The sequence below is a fragment of the Nerophis ophidion genome, linkage group LG04 (assembly GCF_033978795.1).
Source record: "Nerophis ophidion isolate RoL-2023_Sa linkage group LG04, RoL_Noph_v1.0, whole genome shotgun sequence".
NCBI classification, from domain to species: domain Eukaryota; kingdom Metazoa; phylum Chordata; class Actinopteri; order Syngnathiformes; family Syngnathidae; genus Nerophis; species Nerophis ophidion.
Window position 1 is genome coordinate 80,262,976 of NC_084614.1, and position 24,471 is coordinate 80,287,446.

Below are 24,471 nucleotides of genomic sequence, written 5' to 3' on the forward strand. Positions count from 1 at the left end.
TCGATCAATCAAGTTAAACATAAGTCACCTGGTTTCAGACGTGCTCAACACCGGTGGGTCGAAATGCATGCTGGGATATGGTCACCGAAAATACATGTATGTTTTTCGAAAAAAAACAATTTAAAAAATAGAATCAACATATTTTATTTGAAGCTCCTTTGAAGCTGTTGTGCGGAATTGTAATGTTTTATTATTTGTTAACAAGTTACAAGTTTCCTAGTTACGAACGTCACTAACCACGGAACCGAATGTGTCTAAGGTCTCGTTTCACACGGACTGTTTTTTGTAGGGGACCAGAGCTTCGAAGACTTCGCAGCATGGAAGTGTAAGAATATATCTACTTTTAATGTTTACTTCGCTGTTTTAACATTAATAAATACATATGTTGTATTTAATCCAATTATAGAAGGTACTAGTGTAGATAAAGCCGTTTGTATAACATTTCTTCACAGTTTCTGCCTATCGGTCGATTAAAGGCCTACTGAAATGAGATGTTCTTATTTAAACGGGGATAGCAGGTCCATTCTATGTGTCATACTTGATCATTTGGCGATATTGCCATATTTTTGCTGAAAGGATTTTGTAGAGGACATTGACGATAAAGTTCGCAACTTTTGGTCGCTAATTAAAAAAGCCTTGCCTGTACCGGAAGTAGCAGATGATGTGCGCGTGACGTCACTGGTTGTAGGGCTCCTCACATTGTTTATAATCATAGCCACCAGCAGCAAGAGCTATTCGGACCGAGAAAGCGATGATTTCCCGATTAAGTTGAGCGAGGATGAAAGATTTGTGGATGAGGAAAGTTAGAGTGAAGCACTAAAAAAAAAAAAAAAAAAGGCGACGGCTCCATGCGGCGGCAGTGGGAGCATTTCAGATGTAATTAGACACATTTAATAGGATAATTCAGGAAAATCCCTTATCTGCCTATTGTGTTAATAGTAAACTTTAGTAAATACATATGTTGTATTTAATCCAATTATAGAAGGTACTAGTGTAGATAAAGCCGTTTGTATAACATTTCTTCACAGTTTCTGCTTATCGGTCGATTAAAGGCCTACTGAAATGAGATGTTCTTATTTAAACGGGGATAGCAGGTCCATTCTATGTGTCATACTTGATCATTTGGCGATATTGCCATATTTTTGCTGAAAGGATTTTGTAGAGGACATTGACGATAAAGTTCGCAACTTTTGGTCGCTAATTAAAAAAGCCTTGCCTGTACCGGATGTAGCAGATGATGTGCGCGTGACGTCACGGGTTGTAGGGCTCCTCACATTGTTTATAATCATAGCCACATGCAGCAAGAGCAATTCGGACCGAGAAAGCGATGATATCCCGATTAAGTTGAGCGAGGATGAAAGATTTGTGGATGAGGAAAGTTAGAGTGAAGCACTAAAAAAAAAAAAAAAAAAAAAGGCGACGGCTCCGAAGACTTCGCAACATGGAAGTGTAGGAATATATCTACTTTTAATGTTTACTTCGCTGTTTTAACATTAGTAAATACATATGTTGTATTTAATCCACGTATAGAATGTACTAGTGTAGAAATAGCCGTTTGTATATCATTTCTTAACAGTTTCCGCTTATCGGTCCATTAAAGGCCTACTGAAATGACAATTTCTTATTTAAACAGGGATAGCAGGTCCATTCTATGTGTCATACTTGATCATTTTGCGATATTGCCATATTTTTGCTGAAAGGATTTAATAGAGATCATCCACGATAAAGTTCGCAACTTTTGGTTGCTAACAAAAAAGCCTTGCCTGTACCGGAAGTAGCAGACGATGTGCGCGTGACGTCACTGGTTGTAGGGCTCCTCACATCCTCACATTGTTTATAATCATAGCCACCAGCAGCAAGAGCTTTTCGGACCGAGAAAGCGACGATTTCCCCATTATTTGAGCGAGGATGAAAGATTTGCGGATGAGGGAAGTTAGAGTGAAGCACAAAAAAAAAAAAAAAAAGGCGACGGCTCCATGCGGCGGCAGTGGGAGCATTTCAGATGTAATTAGACACATTTAATAGGATAATTCTGGAAAATCCCTTATCTGCCTATTGTGTTAATAGTAATTTAGTGAGATTATAAAGTCATACCTGAAAGTCGGAGGGCTGCGGTGAACGTCAGTGTCTCTGAGAGAAGCCGAGGAGCCAAAATCACAACTGCCTTTTTGAGCTGCAGGATGAGGTCGCATAATCCACCCAAGTCTCCGGTAAGAGCCGACTTAATATCACAATTTTCCCATCCAAAAATTTGCTGGTTGGCGTAGAGCAGGGGTCACCGTAAGGACCAGATGAGTCGCCCGCTGGCCTGTTCTAAAAATAGCTCAAATAGCAGCACTTACCAGTGAGCTTCCTCTATTTTTTAAATTGTATTTATTTACTACCAAGCTGGTCTCGCTTTGCTCGACATTTTTAATTCTAAGAGACAAAACTCAAATAGAATTTTTGAAAATCCAATAAAATATTTTAAAGACTTGGTCTTCACTTGTTTAAATAAATTAATTAATTTTTTTACTTTGCTTCTCATAACTTTCAGAAAGACAATTTTAGAGAAAAAAATACAACCTTAAAAATGATTTTAGGATTTTACCTTTTAAATTCCTTCCTCTTCTTTCCTGACGATTCAAATCAATGTTCAAGTATTTATTAATTTTTTTATTGTAAAGAGTAATAGATACATTTTAATTTAATTCTTCATTTTAGCTTCTGTTTTTTCGACAAAGAATATTTGTCAAATATTTCTTCAAACTTTTTATAATTAGAATTAAAAAAAAATATTCTGGCAAATCTAGAAAATCTGTAGAATCAAATTTGAATCTTGTTTCAAAGTCTTTTGAATTTCTTTTAAAATTTTTGTTCTGGAAAATCTAGAAGAAATATTTTGTCTTTGTTAGAAATATAGCTTGGTCCAATTTGTTATATATTCTACAGATTGGATTTTAACCTATTTAACATGTCATCAAAATTCTAAAATTAATCTTAATTAGGAAAAATTACTAATGATGTTCCATAAAAAAAAATTTTTTATTTTCTCTTCATTATTTTCGGTTGAATTTTGAATTTTAAAGAGTTAAAATTGAAGATAAACTATATTTCGTGTTTTGTACTCTTTTAAACCGTTCAATTAAGTGTTTTTTTCATAATTTATTCTCTACAAAAAAAAGCCTTCCGTAAAAGAAAAAAAAATGTACGACGTAATAACAGACAGAAATACCCATTTATTTTTATATATATACATTTATTTATTAAAGGTAAATTGATCAAATTGGCTATTTCGGGCAATTTATTTAAGTGTGTATCAAACTGGTAGCCCTTTGCATTAATCAGTACCCAAGAAGTAGCTCTTGGTTTCAAAAAGGTTGGTGACCCCTGACGTAGAGAAACATGTTCGCTTGACCGCTCTGTGTTAAAGCTTCACAACAAACCAAGAAACACCGGCTGTGTTTCGGTTGCTAAAGGCAGCTGCAATCCACCGCTTTCCACCAACAGCATTCTTCTTTGACGTCTCCATTATTAATTGAACAAATTGCAAAAGATTCAGCAACACAGACGTCCAAAATACTGTGTTATTATGCGATTAAAAAGAGACGACTTTTAGCCGTGTTTGGTGCTGGGCTGAAATGTCCGTTCCAACCAATAACGTCACAAGCACGCGTCAACATAAGAGTCATCATTCCGCGACGTTTTCAACAGGATACCTCGCGGGAAATTTAAAATCGCAATTTAGTGAACTAAAAAGGCCGTATTGGCATGTGTTGCAATGTTGATATTTCATCATTGATATATAAACTATCAGACTGCGTGGTGGGTGATAGTGGCTTTCAGTAGGCCTTTAAAGGGGAACATTATCACAATTACAGAAGGGTTAAGGCCAATAAAAATCAGTTCCCAGTGGCTTAGTTTTTTTCAAAATTTTACCCGTCCCGGAATATCCCTAAAAAAAGCTTTAAAGTGCTTGATTTTCGCTATTTGCCTTCCATTTCCCTGTGACGTCACATAGCGATTCCAATACAAACAATGGCAAATAGCACAGCAAGATATAGCGACATTAGCTCGGATTCAGACTCGGATTTCAGCGACTTAAGCGATTCAACAGATTACGCATGTATTGAAACAGATGGTCGGAGTATGGAGGCAGATAGCAAAAACGATATTGAAGAAGAAACTGAAGCTATTGACCGAATAGCTATTGATGCTATTCGGCCGTGCATGTCTGTCTTAGCATCGCCGGTAAAATGTGCAGACCAACCGATCAGGACTTTCGCATTGATACTGGATCAACTTAAATCCGTCGATTGGTAAGTGTTTGTTTCGCATTAAATTAGATTAGATTAGATAGTACTTTATTTATTCCGTCAGGAAAATTACAATTTTCAGCACAATCCCATTCAAGATCCGACAAACATTACAGGGAGATAGAACAGGATCGCTGACGGGTCTGCCGGCTTCCAGCGCCCCTTACAAAAAAGATGACATACAGGTAAACAAGGGGGGGGGATAGAAGATTAAAATAAAATTTTAAAAAATCGGTCTTAGCCTGGGCCCTGGAGAGGGGGTGCAGACTGAGGCCAAGGGAAAAACAACAACTCATAGCCATAGTACACATCCCTCTTCCATGTGTGTAAGAGGGAAACATCAAACATCAAAGAACACAGAGGACATTAAAGCAGCAGATACAAGCAGACACTTCTACATACAGCTATGAATAAAAAGTCAAAGAAACATATCCACTGTGGTGGCCTCTGTGGTGTTCCACGCCATCGTCCGCTGGGGTGGAGGGAGAATGGCCAGAGACAGAAGTAGACCCAACATAGCAAACCCTGGATGTAAATATAGTTTCAAATGTACATACAGGTAGCCTAAATAGCATGTTAGCATCGATTAGCTGGCAGTCATGCCGCGACCAAATATGTCTGATTAGCACATAAGTCAATAAAATCAACAACACTCACCTTTGTGATTTAGTTTACTTTATCGTTGGGAATGCATCTGCTTTGAGTGTGGCAGGATATCCAGACATTCTTGTCATCTCTGTCGTAGCATCGCCGGTAAAAACCGAACGAGGGACTTTCGCATCTCTTGACACTGGAGCAACTTAAACCCGTCGATTGGTATGTGTTTGTTTGGCATTAAATGTGGATGGAGGGAAAGGCTGGATGTAAATATAGCTACAAATGAGGCGTAATGCTGCAATATGTACACACAGCTAGCCTAAATAGCATGTTAGCATCAATTAGCATGCCGTGCTAATCGATGCACATTGTACGTAAATGTAATCGTGTTGTTACACCCTCCGACAACACACCCACGAGGCATGATGTCTCCAAAGTATCGGAAAATAGTCGAAAAAACGGAAAATAACAGAGCTGATTAGACTCGATGCGTGTGATGTGGTAGGGAAAAATGGCGTTGAGTACCGATGTGACGTCGTCGCTCAGAAAGGGATAAAAATAAACGCGTTTAATTCGCCAAAATTCACCCATTTAGAGTTCGGAAATCGGTTAAAAAAATATACGGTCTTTTTTCTGCAACATCAAGGTATATATTGACGCCTGCATAGGTTGGGTGATAATGTTCCCCTTTAACTCTATGTTATTATTAAGAAAAACTAGCTAATTCGAATCTTTTTGAAAAAATGAAAACAATAGTTTATGGAACATCATTAATATTTTTTCCTGATTAAGATTAATTTTAGAATTTTGATGACATATTTTAAATAGATTCAAATCCAATCTGCACTTTCTTAGAATTTATAACAAATTGGGCCAAGCTATAGTTCTAACAAAGACAAATTATTATTTCTTGTAGATTTTCCAGAACAAAAATTTTAAAATCAATCAATCAATGTTTATTTATATAGCCCCAAATCACAAATGTCTCAAAGGACTGCACAAATCATTACGACTACAACATCCTCGGAAGAACCCACAAAAGGGCAAGGAAAACTCACACCCAGTGGGCAGGGAGAATTCACATCCAGTGGGACGCCAGTGACAATGCTGACTATGAGAAACCTTGGAGAGGACCTCAGATGTGGGCAACCCCCCCCCCCCCCCCCCTCTAGGGGACCGAAAGCAATGTATGTCGAGCGGGTCTAACATGATACTGTGAAAGTTCAATCCATAGTGGCTCCAAGACAGTCGCGAGAGTTCAGTTCAAGCGGATCCAAGACAGCAGCGAGAGTCCCGTCCACAGAAAACCATCTCAAGCGGATCAGCAGCGTAGAGATGTCCCCAACCGATACAGGCGAGCGGTCCATCCTGGGTCTCGACTCTGGACAGCCAGTACTTCATCCATGGTCATCGGACCGGACCCCCTCCACAAGGGAGGGGGGGACATAGGAGAAAGAAAAGAAGCGGCAGATCAACTGGTCTAAGAAGGAGGTCTATTTAAAGGCTAGAGTATACAGATGAGTTTTAAGGTGAGACTTAAATGCTTCTACTGAGGTGGCATCTCGAACTGTTACCGGGAGGGCATTCCAGAGTACTGGAGCCCGAACGGAAAACGCTCTATAGCCCGCAGACTTTTTTTTTTCAATTCAAAAGACTTAAATTTTATTCTACAGATTTTTCTAGATTTACCAGACTCATCTGGTCCTTACGGGCGACCTGGTGCCCGCAGGCACCGCGTTGGTGACCCCTGGCATTGGTGATAAATTCTGTAATTAATCATGAGTTAACGGGTTAATTTTGACAGCCCTTACTAAAAATAAAATATAAAAGGTTTGGTGACAAAGTACTTAACAGTAGACATAGCCATAATGTATCATATTAAACTGCAAATGTTTTTTTTTTCCCTTAAGGAAAAACGCAAATGCTGCCATGCTCAGTAACTACGAGGTAAGGCAAAATGTCGTATGTTGTATTTCCTTCATTTCTGTCTTTTTCATTTTAAAACCCAAAACCGGTGAAGTTGGCACGTTGTGTAATTGTAAATAAAAACAGAATACAATGATTGGCAAATCCACACATTTTCAGTAGGAGACAGGTCTGGACTACAAGCAGGCCAGTCTAGTACCTGTACTCTTTTACTATGAAGCCACGCTGTTGGAACACGTGGCTGGCATTGTCTTGCTGAAATAAGCAGGGGCGTCCATGATAACATTGCTTGGATGGCAACATATGTTGCTCTAAAAGCTGTATGTACCTTTCAGCATTAATGGTGCCTTCACCGATGTGTAAGTTACCTATGCCTTGGGCACTAATACGATGCTGGCTTTGGAACTTTGCGCCTAGAACAATCCGGATGGTTCTTTTCCTCTTTGTTCCGGAGGACACGACGTCCACACTTTCCAAAAACAATTTCAAATGTGGACTCGTGAGACTACAGAATACTTTTACAGTCTGTATCAGTCCATCTTAGATGAGCTTGGGCAAAGCAAAGCCAACAGCGTCTCTGGGTGTTGTTGATAAATGGCTTTCGCTTCGCATAGAAGAGTTTTAATTTCCACTTACAGATGTAGCGACAAACTGTAGTTACTGACAGTGGTTTTATGTGGACTCGTGAGACCACAGAACACTTTTACACTTTGCATCAGTCCATCTTAGATGAGCTTGGGCAAAGCAAAGCCAACAGCGTCTCTGGGTGTTGTTGATAAATGGCTTTCGCTTTGCATAGAAGGGTTTTAACTTCCACTTACAGATGTAGCGACAAACAGTAGTTACTGACAGTGGTTTTATGTGGACTCGTGAGACCACAGAACACTTTTACACTTTGTATCAGTCCATCTTAGATGAGCTTGGGCAAAGCAAAGCCAACAGCGTCCCTGGGTGTTGTTGATAAATGGCTTTCGCTTTGCATAGAATATTTTTAATTTCCACTTACAGATGTAGCAACAAACTGTAGTTACTGACAGTGGTTTCATGTGGACTCGTGAGACCACAGAACACTTTTACACTTTGTATCAGTCCATCTTAGATGAGCTTGGGCAAAGCAAAGCCAACAGCGTCCCTGGGTGTTGTTGATAAATGGCTTTCGCTTTGCATAGAAGAGTTTTAACTTCCACTTACAGATGTAGCGACAAACTGTAGTTACTGACAGTGGTTTTATGTGGACTCGTGAGACCACAGAACACTTTTACACTTTGTATCAGTCCATCTTAGATGAGCTTGGGCAAAGCAAAGCCAACAGCGTCTCTGGGTGTTGTTGATAAATGCCTTTCGCTTTGCATAGAAGAGTTTTAACTTCCACTTACAGATGTAGCGACAAACTGTAGTTACTGACAGTGGTTTTATGTGGACTCGTGAGACCACAGAACACTTTTACACTTTGCATCAGTCCATCTTAGATGAGCTTGGGCAAAGCAAAGCCAACAGCGTCTCTGGGTGTTGTTGATAAATGGCTTTCGCTTTGCATAGAAGAGTTTTAACTTTCACTTACAGATGTAGCGACAAACTGTAGTTACTGACAGTGGTTTTATGTGGACTCGTGAGACCACAGAACACTTTTACACTTTGTATCAGTCCATCTTAGATGAGCTTGGGCAAAGCAAAGCCAACAGCGTCCCTGGGTGTTGTTGATAAATGGCTTTCGCTTTGCATAGAAGATTTTTAATTTCCACTTACAGATGTAGCGACAAACTGTAGTTACTGACAGTGGTTTTATGTGGACTCGTGAGACCACAGAACACTTTTACACTTTGTATCAGTCCATCTTAGATGAGCTTGGGCAAAGCAAAGCTAACAGCGTCTCTGGGTGTTGTTGATAACTGGCTTTCGCTTTGCATAGAAGATTTTTAATTTCCACTTACAGATGTAGCGACAAACTGTAGTTACTGACAGTGGTTTTATGTGGACTCGTGAGACCACAGAACACTTTTACACTTTGCATCAGTCCATCTTAGATGAGCTTGGGCAAAGCAAAGCCAACAGCGTCTCTGGGTGTTGTTGATAAATGCCTTTCGCTTTGCATAGAAGAGTTTTAACTTCCACTTACAGATGTAGCGACAAACTATAGTTACTGACAGTGGTTTTATGTGGACTCGTGAGACCACAGAACACTTTTACACTTTGCATCAGTCCATCTTAGATGAGCTTGGGCAAAGCAAAGCCAACAGCGTCTCTGGGTGTTGTTGATAAATGGCTTTCGCTTTGCATAGAAGAGTTTTAATTTCCACTTACAGATGTAGTTACTGACAGTGGTTTTATGTGGACTCGTGAGACCACAGAACACTTTTACACTTTGTATCAGTCCATCTTAGATGAGCTTGGGCAAAGCAAAGCCAACAGCGTCTCTGGGTGTTGTTGATAAATGGCTTTCGCTTTGCATAGAAGAGTTTTAATTTCCACTTACAGATGTAGCGACAAACTGTAGTTACTGACAGTGGTTTTATGTGGACTCGTGAGACCACAGAACACTTTTACACTTTGTATCAGTCCATCTTAGATGAGCTTGGGCAAAGCAAAGCCAACAGCGTCTCTGGGTGTTGTTGATAAATGGCTTTCGCTTTGCATAGAAGGGTTTTAACTTCCACTTACAGATGTAGCGACAAACAGTAGTTACTGACAGTGGTTTTATGTGGACTCGTGAGACCACAGAACACTTTTACACTTTGTATCAGTCCATCTTAGATGAGCTTGGGCAAAGTAAAGCCAACAGCGTCCCTGGGTGTTGTTGATAAATGGCTTTCGCTTTGCATAGAAGAGTTTTAACTTCCAATTACAGATGTAGCGACAAACTGTAGTTACTGACAGTGGTTTTATGTGGACTCGTGAGACCACAGAACACTTTCACACTTTGCATCAGTCCATCTTAGATGAGCTTGGGCAAAGCAAAGCCAACAGCGTCTCTGGGTGTTGTTGATAAATGGCTTTCGCTTTGCATAGAAGAGTTTTAATTTCCACTTACAGATGTAGCCACAAACTGTAGTTACTGACAGTGGTTTTATGTGGACTCGTGAGACCACAGAACACTTTTACACTTTGCATCAGTCCATCTTAGATGAGCTTGGGCAAAGCAAAGCCAACAGCGTCTCTGGGTGTTGTTGATAAATGGCTTTCGCTTTGCATAGAAGGGTTTTAACTTCCACTTACAGATGTAGCAACAAACTGTAGTTACTGACAGTGGTTTTATGTGGACTCGTGAGACCACAGAACACTTTTACACTTTGCATCAGTCCATCTTAGATGAGCTTGGGCAAAGTAAAGCCAACAGCGTCTCTGGGTGTTGTTGATAAATGGCTTTCGCTTTGCATAGAAGAGTTTTAACTTCCACTTACAGATGTAGCGACAAACTGTAGTTACTGAAAGTGGTTTTATGTGGACTCGTGAGACCACAGAACACTTTTACACTTTGCATCAGTCCATCTTAGATGAGCTTGGGCAAAGCAAAGCCAACAGCGTCTCTGGGTGTTGTTGATAAATGGCTTTCGCTTTGCATAGAAGGGTTTTAACTTCCACTTACAGATGTAGCGACAAACTGTAGTTGCCGACAGTGGTTTTCTGAAGTGTTCCTGAGCCCTTGTGGTGATATCCTTTCCACACTGATGTCGCGTTTTGAGGTCACGGGCATTCAATGTCGCGTGCAGTGATTTCTCTGGATTCTCTGAACCTTTTGATGACATTACGGACCGTAGATGGTAAAATCCCTAAATTCCTTGCAATAGCTTGTTGAGAAATGTTGTTCTTGAACTGTTGGACAATATGTCCACGCATTTGTTGACAAAGTGGTGAAACTCGCCCCATCCTTTTTTGTGAATGACTGAGCATTGCATGGAAGCTGCTTTTATACCCAATCACGGCACCCAATTAACCTGTTCACATGCGGGATGTTCCAAATAAGCGTTTGATGAGCATTCCTCGACTTTTTTAGTCTTTTTTGCCACTTGTGCCAGCTTTTTCGTAACATGTTGCAGGCATCAAATTCCGAATGAGCTAATATTTGAAAAAAAATACGTTCGAACGTTAAGTATCTTGTCTTTGAGGTCTATTCAACGGAATGTAATTCTGTTTTTATTTACCATTTTACACAACGTGGCAACTTCACCGGTTTTGGCGGGTTTGTATTTTGAAATGAATAAACGAGGTCAGGGTTGAATAAAATGCGCGCCAGGTGTTCAAGCTGCTGACCGACCTGAAGGAACAGAGGAAGGACAGCAAGAGCAAACACAGCACGGGGCATCAGAATCTCAACACCATCATGTATGAGGTGAGTGCAACAACATCCTCCTCCCTCAGCAGGAAGTCGCACTCGTCTCACCCCCCGCCCCCCCCCCCCCGCTTCGCAGACGCTGAAGTACTTGTCCCAGATGCCGTGCAGCCGACAGAGTCCGGAGATGGTCAAGGAGTTCCTGTCCTCCATGAAGCACCAGAAGCTGACAAAGTCAGTCGAAAAAAGCTTCATTCCTGAATTGAAAAGATGAGTCGTACACAAATGTCACGTGAGAGGTCTTGTGTGTTTATCGCCAGGGCCGAGAAACTGCAGCTCATGAACCACAGACCACAGACCGCAGTGGAGATGCAGCTCGTGAGTAAATATGTCGCATTTGCACTCGCTAGATAGAGAGATGGTACAAACCCTGTTTCCATATGAGTTGGGAAATTGTGTTTGATGTAAATATAAACAGAATACAATGATTTGCAAATCATTTTCAACCCATATTCAATTAAATTGCACTACAAAGACAAGATATTTGATGTTCAAACTCATAAACCTTTTTTTTTTTTGTGCAAATAATCATTAACTTAGAATTTCATGGCTGCGACACGTGCCAAAGTAGTTGGGAAAGGGCATGTTCACCACCTTTTCTTTTAACAACACTCAATAAACATTTGGGAACTGAGGAAACTAATCGTTGAAGCTTTGAAAGTGGAATTCTTTCCCATTCTTGTTATGTTCCTGTTAGAGGTGACGTCATCGCACACACACACACACACACACACACACACACACACACACACACACATACAAACCCCGTTTCCACATGAGTTGGGAAATTGTGTTAGATGTAAATATAAACAGAATACAATGATTTGCATATCCTTTTCAACCCATATTCAATTAAATTGCACTACAAAGACAAGATATTTGATGTTCAAACTCATAAACCTTTTTTTTTTGTGCAAATAATCATTAACTTAGAATTTCATGGCTGCGACACGTGCCAAAGTAGTTGGGAAAGGGCATGTTCACCACCTTTTCTTTTAACAACACTCAATAAACCTTTGGGAACTGAGGAAACTAATTGTTGAAGCTTCGAAAGTGGAATTCTTTCCCATTCTTGTTATGTTCCTGTTAGAGGTGACGTCATCGCACACACACACACACACACACACACACACATACATACATACAAACCCCGTTTCCACATGAGTTGGGAAATTGTGTTAGATGTAAATATAAACAGAATACAATGATTTGCAAATCATTTTCAACCCATATTCAATTAAATTGCACTACAAAGACAAGATATTTGATGTTCAAACTCATAAACCTTTTTTTTTTTGTGCAAATAATCATTAACTTAGAATTTCATGGCTGCGACACGTGCCAAAGTAGTTGGGAAAGGGCATGTTCACCACCTTTTCTTTTGACAACACTCAATAAACATTTGGGAACTGAGGAAACTAATCGTTGAAGCTTTGAAAGTGGAATTCTTTCCCATTCTTGTTATGTTCCTGTTAGAGGTGACGTCATCGCACACACACACACACACACATACAAACCCCGTTTCCACATGAGTTGGGAAATTGTGTTTGATGTAAATATAAACAGAATACAATGATTTGCAAATGCTTTTCAACCCATATTCAATTAAATGGCACTACAAAGACAAGATATTTGATGTTCAAACTCATAAACCTTTTTTTTTTTTGTGCAAATAATCATTAACTTAGAATTTCATGGCTGCGACACGTGCCAAAGTAGTTGGGAAAGGGCATGTTCACCACCTTTTCTTTTAACAACACTCAATAAACATTTGGGAACTGAGGAAACTAATCGTTGAAGCTTTGAAAGTGGAATTCTTTCCCATTCTTGTTATGTTCCTGTTAGAGGTGACGTCATCGCACACACACACACACACACACACACATACATACAAACCCCATTTCCACATGAGTTGGGAAATTGTGTTAGATGTAAATATAAACAGAATACAATGATTTGCAAATCCTTTTCAACCCATATTCAATTAAATTGCACTACAAAGACAAGATATTTGATGTTCAAACTCATAAACCTTTTTTTTTTTTGTGCAAATAATCATTAACTTAGAATTTCATGGCTGCGACACGTGCCAAAGTAGTTGGGAAAGGGCATGTTCACCACCTTTTCTTTTAACAACACTCAATAAACATTTGGGAACTGAGGAAACTAATTGTTGAAGCTTTGAAAGTGGAATTCTTTCCCATTCTTGTTATGTTCCTGTTAGAGGTGACGTCATCGCACGCACACACACACACACACACACACACACACACACACACACACACACACACACACACACACACACACACATACATACATACAAACCCCGTTTCCACATGAGTTGGGAAATTGTGTTGAAAAGTTAAAGTACCAATGATTGTCTCACACACACACACACACACACATACATACATACAAACCCCGTTTCCACATGAGTTGGGAAATTGTGTTGAAAAGTTAAAGTACCAATGATTGTCTCACACACACACACACACACACATACATACATACAAACCCCGTTTCCACATGAGTTGGGAAATTGTGTTGAAAAGTTAAAAGTACCAATGATTGTCGCACACACACGCACACACACACACACACACACACACACACACACACACACACACGCTAGGTGTGGCAAAATTATTCTCTGCATTTGACCCATCACCTTTGATCACCCCCTGGGAGGTGAGGGGAGCAGTGGGCAGCAGCGGTGCCACGCCCGGGAATCATTTTTGGCGATTTAACCACCAATTCCAACCCTTAGTGCCAAGCAGGGAGGTAATGGGTCCCATTTTTATAGTCTTTGGTATGACTCACGACCTACCGATCTCAGGGCGGACACTCTACCCACTAGGCCACCGAGTAGGTTAGATGTAAATATAAACAGAATACAATGATTTGAAAATCATTTTCAACCCATATTCAGTTGAATATGCTACAAAGACAACATATTTGATGTTCAAACTAATAAACTTTATTTGTTTTTGCAAATAATAATTAACTTAGAATTTCATGGCTGCGACACGTGCCAAAGTAGTTGGGAAAGGGCATGTTCACCACCTTTTCTTTTAACAACACTCAATAAACGTTTGGGAACTGAGGAAACTAATTGTTGAAGCTTTGAAAGTGGAATTATTTCCCGTTCTTGTTTTATGTAGAGCTTCAGTCCTTCAACAGTCCGGGGTCTCCGCTGTCGTATTTTACGCTTCATAATGTGTACGATGGGAGACAGGTCTGGACTGCAGGCGGACCAGGAAAGTACCCGCACTCTTTTTTTTTACAAACACGTGCTGAATGTGGCTTGGCATTGTCTTGCTGAAATAAGCAGGGGCGTCCATGAAAAAGACGGCGCTTAGATGGCAGTATATGTTGTTCCAAAACCTGTATGTACCTTTCAGCATTAATGGTGCCTTCACAGATGTGTAAGTTACCCATGCCTTGGGCACTAATGCACCCCCATACCATCACACATGCTGGCTTTTGAACTTTGTGTCGATAACAGTCTTGGTGGTTCGCTTCCCCTTTGACACAATGTCGAATATTTCCAAAAACAATTTGAAATGTGGACACTTTTCCACTTTGCATCAGTCCATCTAAGATGATCTCGGGCCCATAGAAGCCGGCGGCGTTTCTGGATGTTGTTGATAAATGGCTTTCGCTTTGCATAGTAGAGCTTTAACTTGCACTTACAGATGTAGTGACAAACTGTATTTAGTGACAGTGGTTTTCTGAAGTGTTGCGGAGCCCATGTGGTGATATCCTTTAGAGATTGATGTCGGTTTTTGATACAGTGCCGTCTGAGGGATGGAAGGTCACGGTCATTCAATGTTGGTTTCCGGCCAGATTCTCTGAACCTTTTGATAATATTATGGAGCGTAGATGTTGAAATCCCTAAATTTCTTGCAATTGCACTTTGAGAAAGGTTGTTCTTAAACGGTTTGACTATTTGCTCACGCAGTTGTGGACAAAGGGGTGTACCTCGCCCCATCCTTTCTTGTGAAAGACTGAGCGGTTTTTGGGAAGCTGTTTTTATACCCAATCATGGCACCCACCTTATCCTGCACACCTGTGGGATGTTCCTAATAAGTGTTTGATGAGCATTCCTCAACTTTATCAGTATTTATTGCCACCTTTCCCAACTTCTTTGTCACGTGTATCAGTTTGAACATCAAACATGTTGTCTTTGTAGCATATTCAACTGAATATGGCTTGAAAAGGATTTGCAAATCATTGTATTCTGTTCATATTTACATCGAACACAAATTTCCCAACTCATATGGAAACGGGGTTAGTAGATAGATAGATAGTACTTTATTGATTCCTTCAGGAGAGTTCCCTCAGGAAAATTAAAATACGCCCGAGCTCTACATTTTGTTAACATTACGGCGGAACACTCACGTGGTTTTGCTGGCTCAGATGGTGGAGGAGAGCGAGGAGCGTCTGTCGGAGGAACAGATCGAGGATCTCATCCAGACCATCTCACAACTGTTACCCGGCGATCCCGAGCAGGAAGAGGCTGCTGCGGCCGACACAGAGATGACTTAGAAGAGCGGCGGAGGAGAACTCTTGACGTCCCTCGCGGGAAGTCGCTGATGTGCGGTCTGTTTAAAGGAAGTATGAACATTACAGAACATTTGAGCTGAGTGAAACCTTTTCGTTTTGTTCCTGGATGCATTACAAAGATAAGCAAGGCTTCAAATATGTCCAAAGCGTGAACGTTTTTGCCGTTTGTACAACTTAAAAATAGAATAGAATGGACTTTATTGTCATTATATTTGCATATAACGAGATTAAGGACTCTAATTTAAGGTGCGGTAGTGGGAACAAATATGGGATAAAAAATAAATTGCATATTAGGTAATAATGACTCCAAGCACACGGGTTGGTTTACAAAAGTAAAAGTATCAAAAGTGTCCCTTACATTAGCTTTATTTTCATGGAGGAATAGAAAATTACAAGGGCTGTGATTGTTTGGGCACCACACGATTCCATTCTTGGGGGTAACGATTTGATTCAGAATAGATTCAAAACTATTCTTAATTCAAAATAAATACTTTTTTTTAATGACTCTGGGTGCCAGTGTCATTAAAGAAACCAGACTTTCTAAAGAAACCAGACTTTGCGGAATTCTACAGAACTCAGCAAGCATATTTGGAACCTCAAAGACAATAATGTTGAATATTCAATAACATGGCAGATTCTTGCATCCAGCACACCTTACAACAGTGGTAATAAAAGATGCAACCTATGCTTAAAAGAAAAACTGTTTATTATATATCATCCAGATCTATCATCCCTCAACAAGCGCAGTGAAATCATTTCAACATGCCGCCACAATCTCCTGATGATTGAGGGAACCCCTCATGAAACAGTTCTGTAGAGACGAAGTAGTCTTGTGATTTTTCCCACACCTACATACACATACATATACATATTTATAAATATATTCCCTACAATTTTTTAATAATTTTAGTTTTTAATCGATTAATAATCGCGATTCATTAGAAAATCTATTTTTTTTTTGTGGACACCCGTGATATGAACATTTTCTATGGAGATTAGGACAGGATAGAGTCGACTTACTACAACACAGAATGGGTAAATTGTGTGGTTGTGGTGCAGGTTAAAAAAAACTCCACAACAAATTAGGTAAAAAAACATGAAACTAGCTGCTGTGTCAGCGGCACCATTTCTACTTACAACTACAAAAATAAAACTACAACAAACCAAAAAAAAGCGCAATAAATAATACATAATTTAAACACCCACTTACTGTACACAGGGATGTCCTCTGAAGTGCAACCAGGAGAGCCGACTCCGTCCTAGGCTGCCCACTAGCCCCCGGCCAATGTCCGCTCCGTGCAAATCTGCACTCTGGTGCATCCTCCTTTTGTGTTCTTGATGTTTTCTTCTTGTTTTCATGTCCTTTTTGCCTTCTGATTTGCGGCCTTTGGTGACATCCTCGTGGCTTATTGGTGAACTTTTGGATCTGCCTGGTTGAGCCTTTTGACCAAGGACCATGTCAACAAAATCTTTCCTAATAAAACCACAAATGACAGCGAGGCATTTGTGTCAATGAAGCAGCAGTGGGGTGAGTAGAAGACAACTACTCAATCAACCCTGGGAAAAAAAATCCAAGTAAATTGCAAAAAATCTGACTTTTATCGACCACCGGGAAACAAAAGCATGAACGTTCTGATTCTTTGTTTCCTGTCAGACCCTTTAAGTGACGGACACATTTGCACAGAGAAGCAAAAACGGTAGAAATTCAGACGTGTAAGATTCATCGTGAAACGTGGTCAAATCTTTCTAAGTAGATATTGTGTATAAAGATTTTTAGTCTGTTTTGTATCGAAACTATGACTTTGTGAAGTCTTTTGTATTCGTGGTTGTGTTGTTTTCTTGTCGAAGAGTAACAATCAGAGCTTGAAGTGCTAAATTTGACCAGTAGAGGGCAATAATGCTTACACCTTAGATTTAATTGTGATGACACATACATCATACGTGTAGATTTTGTTTACGTTCTATATGCGTAAACATATAAAGTTGTATGTTTCTATTTTAATAATGTAAAATACATAATGGACCCCCTTATTTTTGTAATGTCAATATTTGAAGTCTGACAATCTTAATTGAAAAGGAAGGAAAATCCATCCCCGACAAAACTTCTGGAGCTTCTGTTTCTTCGTGCTGTTAACTATCGAGTAGCGAGGGCGGAATAAGGAATTTATTGACAGTGCGGCATGAAAGCCGATGTGTTTACTTTCTAAATTAAGTTGTTTGCATGCTTTTTTATTTTATTTCTCTTTGCTAGTTGGGCTTATTGGACCCTAATCAGAATAAAAAACTAAAAATCATCTTTTGATATGATGTACTCAGTCCATAAGTAACAAACATGTACTTCATGTTTATAGTGACATGTTAATTCTTATTTTCACACTTTTTTTTCCCTCCATATTCCATTGGATGTTATACTCTTCTGACACCACCAGATGGCAGTATTAAGTGTCCACATAAGCGGCCATAAGACCCCAATTCAGTAGTGTACACCATTTTGGAAATAAGAGCTAAAAGGTGATGTCCACGCATGTGGCCGCTAGGCCTTTAGAGGTTTAAGTACGCTAAGTCTCAAAAGGAATGTAACCTGCGAAGGCAATTCATGAAACATCCAAATTTTTTATGTCCTTAGACTCTTGTCATTATGTAATTGTCGTAAGGTGACGATCAGAACCAAATTTAATGTATTGAATAAATCAGTCCTTCTCAAATAGCGTGGGGGGGTTGCTGGGAGGGGTGCGATTCAATGACCTCCTGGAACATGATTTTTTTTTTGCTGTACTAAAATATGTAAAACGGTATGTATAGTGCTCACCTTAACTGTGACTACCATGAGAGACGAGGAAAAACGGGTGTGCAGTTTTCTTTTTGTTTTAAAAAGGATACAATGCGATACAGAGGTGTACTTACAACCATTTTTTTTTTTTGCCGTACTAAAATATGTAAAACGGTATATATAGTGCTCACTTTAACTGTGACTACAATGAGAGACGAGGAAAAAAAGTGCTGTTTTATTTTTGTTTTAAAAGTGACACAATGCGATGCAGAGGTGTACTTACAACAAAAACATTTTTCCATACTAAAATATGTAAAAGCGTATGTAAAGTGCTCACCTTAACTGTGACTACAATGAGAGACGAGGAAAAAACAATGTGCTGTTTTGTTTCAGTTTTAAAAATGATACAATGCGATGCAGAGGTGTACTTATAACCATTTTTTTTGCTGTACTAAAATATGTAAACGTTTACTTATAGTGCTCACTTTCACTGTGACTACCATGAGAGATGAGGAAAAACGGGTGTGCAGTTTTCTTTTTGTTTTAAAAAGGATACAATGCGATGCAGAGGTGTACTTACAACCATTATTATTATTTTTTGCTGTACTAAAATATGTAAAACGGTATATATAGTGCTCACCTTAACTGTGACTACCATGAGAGACGAGGAAAAAACAGTGTGCTGTTTTGTTTCAGTTTTAAAAAGGATACAATGCGATGCAGAGGTGTACTTACAACCATTTTTTCTTTTGCTGTACTAAAATATGTAAACGTTTACTTATAGTGCTCACTTTCACTGTGACTACCATGAGAGATGAGGAAAAACGGGTGTGCTGTTTTCTTTCGTTTTAAAAAGGATACAATGCGATGCAGAGGTGTACTTACAACTATTTTTTTTGCAGTAATAAAATATGTAAAAGCGTATGTAAAGTGCTCACCTCCTCTGTGACTACCATGAGAGATGAAGAAAAACCAGTGTGCTGTTTTGTTTCTGTTTTAAAAAGGATACAATGCGATGCAGAAGTGTACTTACAACAAAAAAAAATTTCCATACTAAAATATGTAAAAGCGTATGTAAAGTGCTCACCTTAACTGTGACTACAATGAGAGATGAGGAAAAAAACGGTATGCTGTTTTGTTTTTGTTTTAAAAAGGATACAATGCAATGCAGAGGTGTACTTACAACCATTTTTTTTTTTGCTGTACTAAAATATGTAAACGTTTACTTATAGTGCTCACTTTCACCGTGACTACCATGAGAGATGAGGACAAACCGGTGTGCTGTTTTCTTTCGTTTTAATAGGGATACAATGCGATGCAGAAGTGTACTTACAACTATTTTTTTTGCCGTACTAAAATATGTAAAACGGTATATATAGTGCTCACTTTAACTGTGACTACAATGAGAGACGAGGAAAAAAAGTGCTGTTTTATTTTTGTTTTAAAAGTGACACGATGCGATGCAGAGGTGTACTTACAACAAAAACATTTTTCCATACTAAAATATGTAAAAGCGTATGTAAAGTGCTCACCTTAACTGTGACTACAATGAGAGATGAGGAAAAACCAGTGTGCAGTTTTCTTTTTGTTTTAAAAAGGATACAATGCGATACAGAGGTGAACTTACAACCTTTTTTTTTTTTGCCGTACTAAAATATGTAAAAGCGTATGTAAAGTGCTCACCTTAACTGTGACTACAATGAGAGACGAGGAAAAACAGTGTGCTGTTTTGTTTCAGTTTTAAAAAGGATACAATGCGATGCAGAGGTGTACTTACAACCATTTTTTTTGCCGTACTAAAATATGTAAAACGCTATATATAGTGCTCACCTTCACTGTGACTACCATGAGAGATGAGGAAAAACGGGTGTGCAGTTTTCTTTTTGTTTTAAAAAGGATACAATGCGATGCAGAAGTGTACTTACAACTATTTTTTTTGCCGTAATAAAATATGTAAAAGCGTATGTAAAGTGCTCACCTCCTCTGTGACTACCATGAGAGATGAAGAAAAAACAGTGTGCTGTTTTGTTTCTGTTTTAAAAAGGATACAATGCGATGCAGAGGTGTACTTACAACAAAAATATTTTTCCATACTAAAATATGTAAAAGCGTATGTAAAGTGCTCACCTTAACTGTGACTACAATGAGAGACGAGGAAAAAACGGTATGCTGTTTTGTTTTTGTTTTAAAAAGGATACAATGCGATGCAGAGGTGTACTTATAACCATTTTTTTTGCTGTACTAAAATATGTAAACGTTTACTTATAGTGCTCACTTTCACCGTGACTACCATGAGAGATGAGGACAAACCGGTGTGCTGTTTTCTTTCGTTTTAAAAAGGATACAATGCGATGCAGAGGTGTACTTACACCCATTTTTTTTTTCTGTAATAAAATATGTAAAAGCGTATGTAAAGTGCTCACCTCCACTGTGACTACCATGAGAGATGAAGAAAAAAAACGGTGTGCTGTTTGCTTTCCTTTTAAAAAGGATACAATGCGATGCAGAGGTGTACTTACAACAATTTTTTTTTTGCTGTACTAAAATATGTAAAGTGCTCACCTGTGGAAATAGTGTCAAAGCGCTTTAAGTACCTTGAAGGTAGAAAAGCGCTATACTAGTATAACCCTTTTACCATTTACCTTCACTGTGACTACCATGAGAGAATAAGTGAAACCGGTGTGCTGTTTTGTTTCCGTTTTAAAAAGGATACGATACAATGCAGAGGTGTACTTACAACCATTTTTTTCCCATACTAAAATATGTAAAAGTGTACTTATAGTGCTCACCTTCACTGTGACTACCATGAGAGACGAGGAAAAATGGGTGTGTTGTTTTGTTTCAGTTTTAAAAAGGATACAATGCGATGCAGAAGTGTACTTACAACCATTTTTTTTCCCGTAATAAAATATGTAAAAGCGTATGTATAATGCTCACCTCTGTGACTACCATGAGAGATTAGGTGAAACGGGTGTGCTGTTTTCTTTTCGTTTTAAAAAGGATACAATGCGATGCAGAGGTGTACTTACAACCATTTTTTTTTTTTTGCTGTACTAAAATATGTAAACGTTTACTTATAGTGCTCACTTTAACTGTGACTACCATGAGAGATGAGGACTAAACGGTGTGCTGTTTTCTCTCGTTATAAAAAGGATACAATGCGATGCAGAGGTGTACTTACCACCATTCCATAGACTAGGGGGGTCCAAAGTGCGGCCCGGGGGCCATTTTTTAACGGCCCCACAGCACATTTTAAAAATACGATTGAAACATTTTTAAGACGTAAAAAGAGCAAACAGGTGAAATGTAACAAGAAAATGTTGCAATGTTGACTCTAATAACACGAAGCTGCCATGCAGGCTGTTTCTTTCTTTAAAACATAATAATGAATCAAAATCATTGTCATTATGAATTATTGACCTATTTGAGGCTAAAATTACGTCATGAGAAATATTTTTTGGGGGGAAAATGTTGCATATTTTGTGTTTGCCAAATAAAAAACTGAGCTGTTTTTTTTTTAAAGAAGGGCCTAATATGAACAAACATAAACAACAATAAAACTTATAATAGACAGATGGATCTGAAGTTGATCTCGAGATTATTGTGTTAAAAGTAAACAGTAAAAAAATGTATAATTTATTTTTTAACACTTTAATGAGTAGGACCCTTTTGGATCCCCAATAATTTTAGTGTGATTTGTTTTTTTAATGTCATTGCTAAAAAAATAATTAAAATCAATGGTGTTATGAGTTATTGATATTTTTAATGCTCCAATTATTATATAATCTCTAATATTCCACTTAAAGAAATTATTGAGTGAAAATATTGCATATTTAGTGATTTTTCCATAAAAAAAACGTTTTTTTTTGTGACAAAAAGAGCATACAACTTAAATCTTTAGACTCATTAAATTGACGGATAGACCTAATGTTGATCTAGATCAGAGGTCAGTTCTTGGTTTCTTATGTGGGTTTATTGTTAGGCAGTTTCATTAACATCCTCCCAGCGTGGTAACAACACACAACAACAGCAGTCACATTTTCGTCTACCGTAATGCAGTTTGTCTGCCGTAAACAGCAATATTGTGACACTCTTAAACAGGACTATACTGCCATCTACTGTACATGCATATGTGACAATAACATCTAGCCCCTTTTTGAAACCAAGAGCTAATTCTTGGGTACTGATTAATGCCAAGGGCTACCAGTTTGATACACACTTAAATAAATTGCCAGAAAAAATTTGCTCAATTTACCTTTAACTGTATGTTATTGTTAATAATTAATTATATTTGTCTTTGTGGAAACACAGATCATCTTAATGATTTCTCATAATAAATATATATAGAAACAGATAAATGTCAAAAAAAAAAGGGTATTTCTGTCCGTCATACATTTTATTTCTTTCTACAGAAGTTTTTTTGCAGAGAAAAATTATGGAAAAAAATTAATTTAACGGGGAAAAAAATGAAAATTTAATTTTCAAACATAGTTTATCTTCAATTTCGACTCTGAAAAATTCAAAATTCTACCGAAAAAAAGAAGAGAAAAACTAGCTAATTGGAATCTTATGGAAAAAATTAAAAAAAGAATTTATGGAACATCATTAGTAATTTTTCCTGTTTTTAAGATTATTTTTTTAGAATTTTGATGACATGTTTTAAATAGGTTAAAATCCAATTTGCACTTTGCTAGAATATATAACAAATATATTTCTAACAAAGACAAATCATTATTTCTTCTAGATTTTCCAGAACAAAAACTTTAAAAGAACTTCAAAAGACTTTGAAATAAGATTTAAATTTTAATCCTACAGATTTTTTTAAATTTGCAAAAATATATATATTTTTTATTTTATTCATAATAAGTTTGAAGAAATATTTCACTAATATTCTTCTTTGAAAAAACAGAACCTAAAATAAAGAATTAAATTAAATTGTATTTATTATTATTTACAATAAATAAATAAAAAATACTTGAACATTGATTTAAATTCTTCTTTGAAAAAACAGAAGCTAAAATGTATTATTCTTTACAATAAAAAAAAATGAATTTACTTGAAAATTGATTTAAATTGTCAGGAAAGAAGAGGAAGGAATTTAAAAAGTAAAAAAGGTGTGTTTAAAAATCCTAAAATCATTTTTAAGGTTGTATTTTTTCTCTAAAATTTTCTTTCTAAAAGTTATAAGAAGCAAAGTAAAAAAAATAAATGAATTTTTTTAAACAAGTGAAGACCAAGTCTTTAAAATATTTTCTTGGATTTTCAAATTCTATTTGAGTTTTGTCTCTCTTAGAATTAAAAATGTTGAGCAAAGCAAGACCAGCTTGCTAGTAAATAATTTTTTTTTTTTAAATGTAGGCAGCTCACTGGTAAGTGCTTCTATTTGAGCTATTTTTTAGAACAGGCCAGCGGGCGACCCCTGATCTAGAGATTTAAAACTTGAATAATAATACTGAAAAATGACATATTTTTAACATTTTTTTGACCCAAACCCTTTGGGGTCCCTGGGATCAAACCTGAGTGGACACCGAAATGTATATTTTTTATACATATACTGTATTGTTATTTAAAATAAAAAAATATAAAAATGGGCCCCACTTGCCTTGATTTTTCAGTGTGTGGCCCTCAGTGGATAAAGTTTGGACACCCCTGCCATGGACCGATGAGAGGGTCGCTGGAACAAAAAAAAAAAAAAAGTGTTGAGAGAATGTAGTAGCAGGGAACAAGTGCACTCAGTCCCAACTAATGTGTTTGCACCTCACACACACACACACACACACACACACACACACACACACACACACACACACACACAAATCAAACAACAAGCCATCAAGTGCGTCATAAAAACGACGCACTCCTTATCGATCCCCATTATTTCCAGCACTTTCCGGTGTGAGCATCTGACGGTGAAATCAATCATCTATTATTTATTGACGTGCATTATTTAGCGCGGCACATGCCTCCTTTTTGATTAAAACGCGTCTGTT

At 38.0% G+C, this 24,471-nt stretch overlaps 2 protein-coding genes across 6 annotated transcripts in view; one reads left to right on the forward strand and one right to left on the reverse strand.

The window, feature by feature from the left end:
- asl (argininosuccinate lyase) overlaps positions 1–17,152 on the reverse strand; it is a 76,698-nt gene extending 59,546 nt beyond the window's left edge. The window contains exons 1-2 of one of the 4 annotated variants that reach the window (XM_061899228.1): positions 16,922–17,152; positions 15,547–15,749 (exon numbers count right to left, since the gene is read on the reverse strand). The gene's annotated coding sequence lies outside the window, so the exon portion shown is untranslated. Of the gene's footprint in view, positions 1–28; positions 488–15,546; positions 15,750–16,921 lie in introns of those variants that run through there. The other 3 variants (XM_061899231.1, XM_061899230.1, XM_061899226.1) reach the window with 3 other exon arrangements.
- crcp (calcitonin gene-related peptide-receptor component protein) lies at positions 218–18,005 on the forward strand. 2 transcript variants are annotated; one of them, XM_061899232.1, is made up of 6 exons: positions 218–325; positions 6,803–6,839; positions 11,050–11,145; positions 11,225–11,319; positions 11,406–11,463; positions 15,565–18,005. In XM_061899232.1, the coding sequence occupies exons 1-6, from the start codon at positions 249–251 to the stop codon at positions 15,691–15,693; spliced, it is 492 nt and encodes a 163-aa protein (XP_061755216.1). In that variant the 5' UTR covers positions 218–248; the 3' UTR covers positions 15,694–18,005. The 2 variants fall into 2 exon arrangements, with proteins under 2 accessions (XP_061755216.1, XP_061755217.1); XM_061899233.1 differs by lacking the exon at positions 218–325 and adding an exon at positions 1,407–1,449.
- The last annotated feature ends 6,466 nt before the right edge of the window (positions 18,006–24,471 follow it).

What these genes read in the sequence shown, in the direction of transcription:
- crcp (XM_061899232.1), top strand. Translation starts at nt 249, where the DNA reads ATGTGTCTAAGGTCTCGTTTCACACGGACTGTTTTTTGTAGGGGACCA. An exon ending in TCAACACCATCATGTATGAG is followed by an intron (nt 11,146 to 11,224) that starts GTGAGTGCAACA and finishes CCCGCTTCGCAG; the next exon opens with ACGCTGAAGTACTTGTCCCA. An exon ending in CCGCAGTGGAGATGCAGCTC is followed by an intron (nt 11,464 to 15,564) that starts GTGAGTAAATAT and finishes TTGCTGGCTCAG; the next exon opens with ATGGTGGAGGAGAGCGAGGA.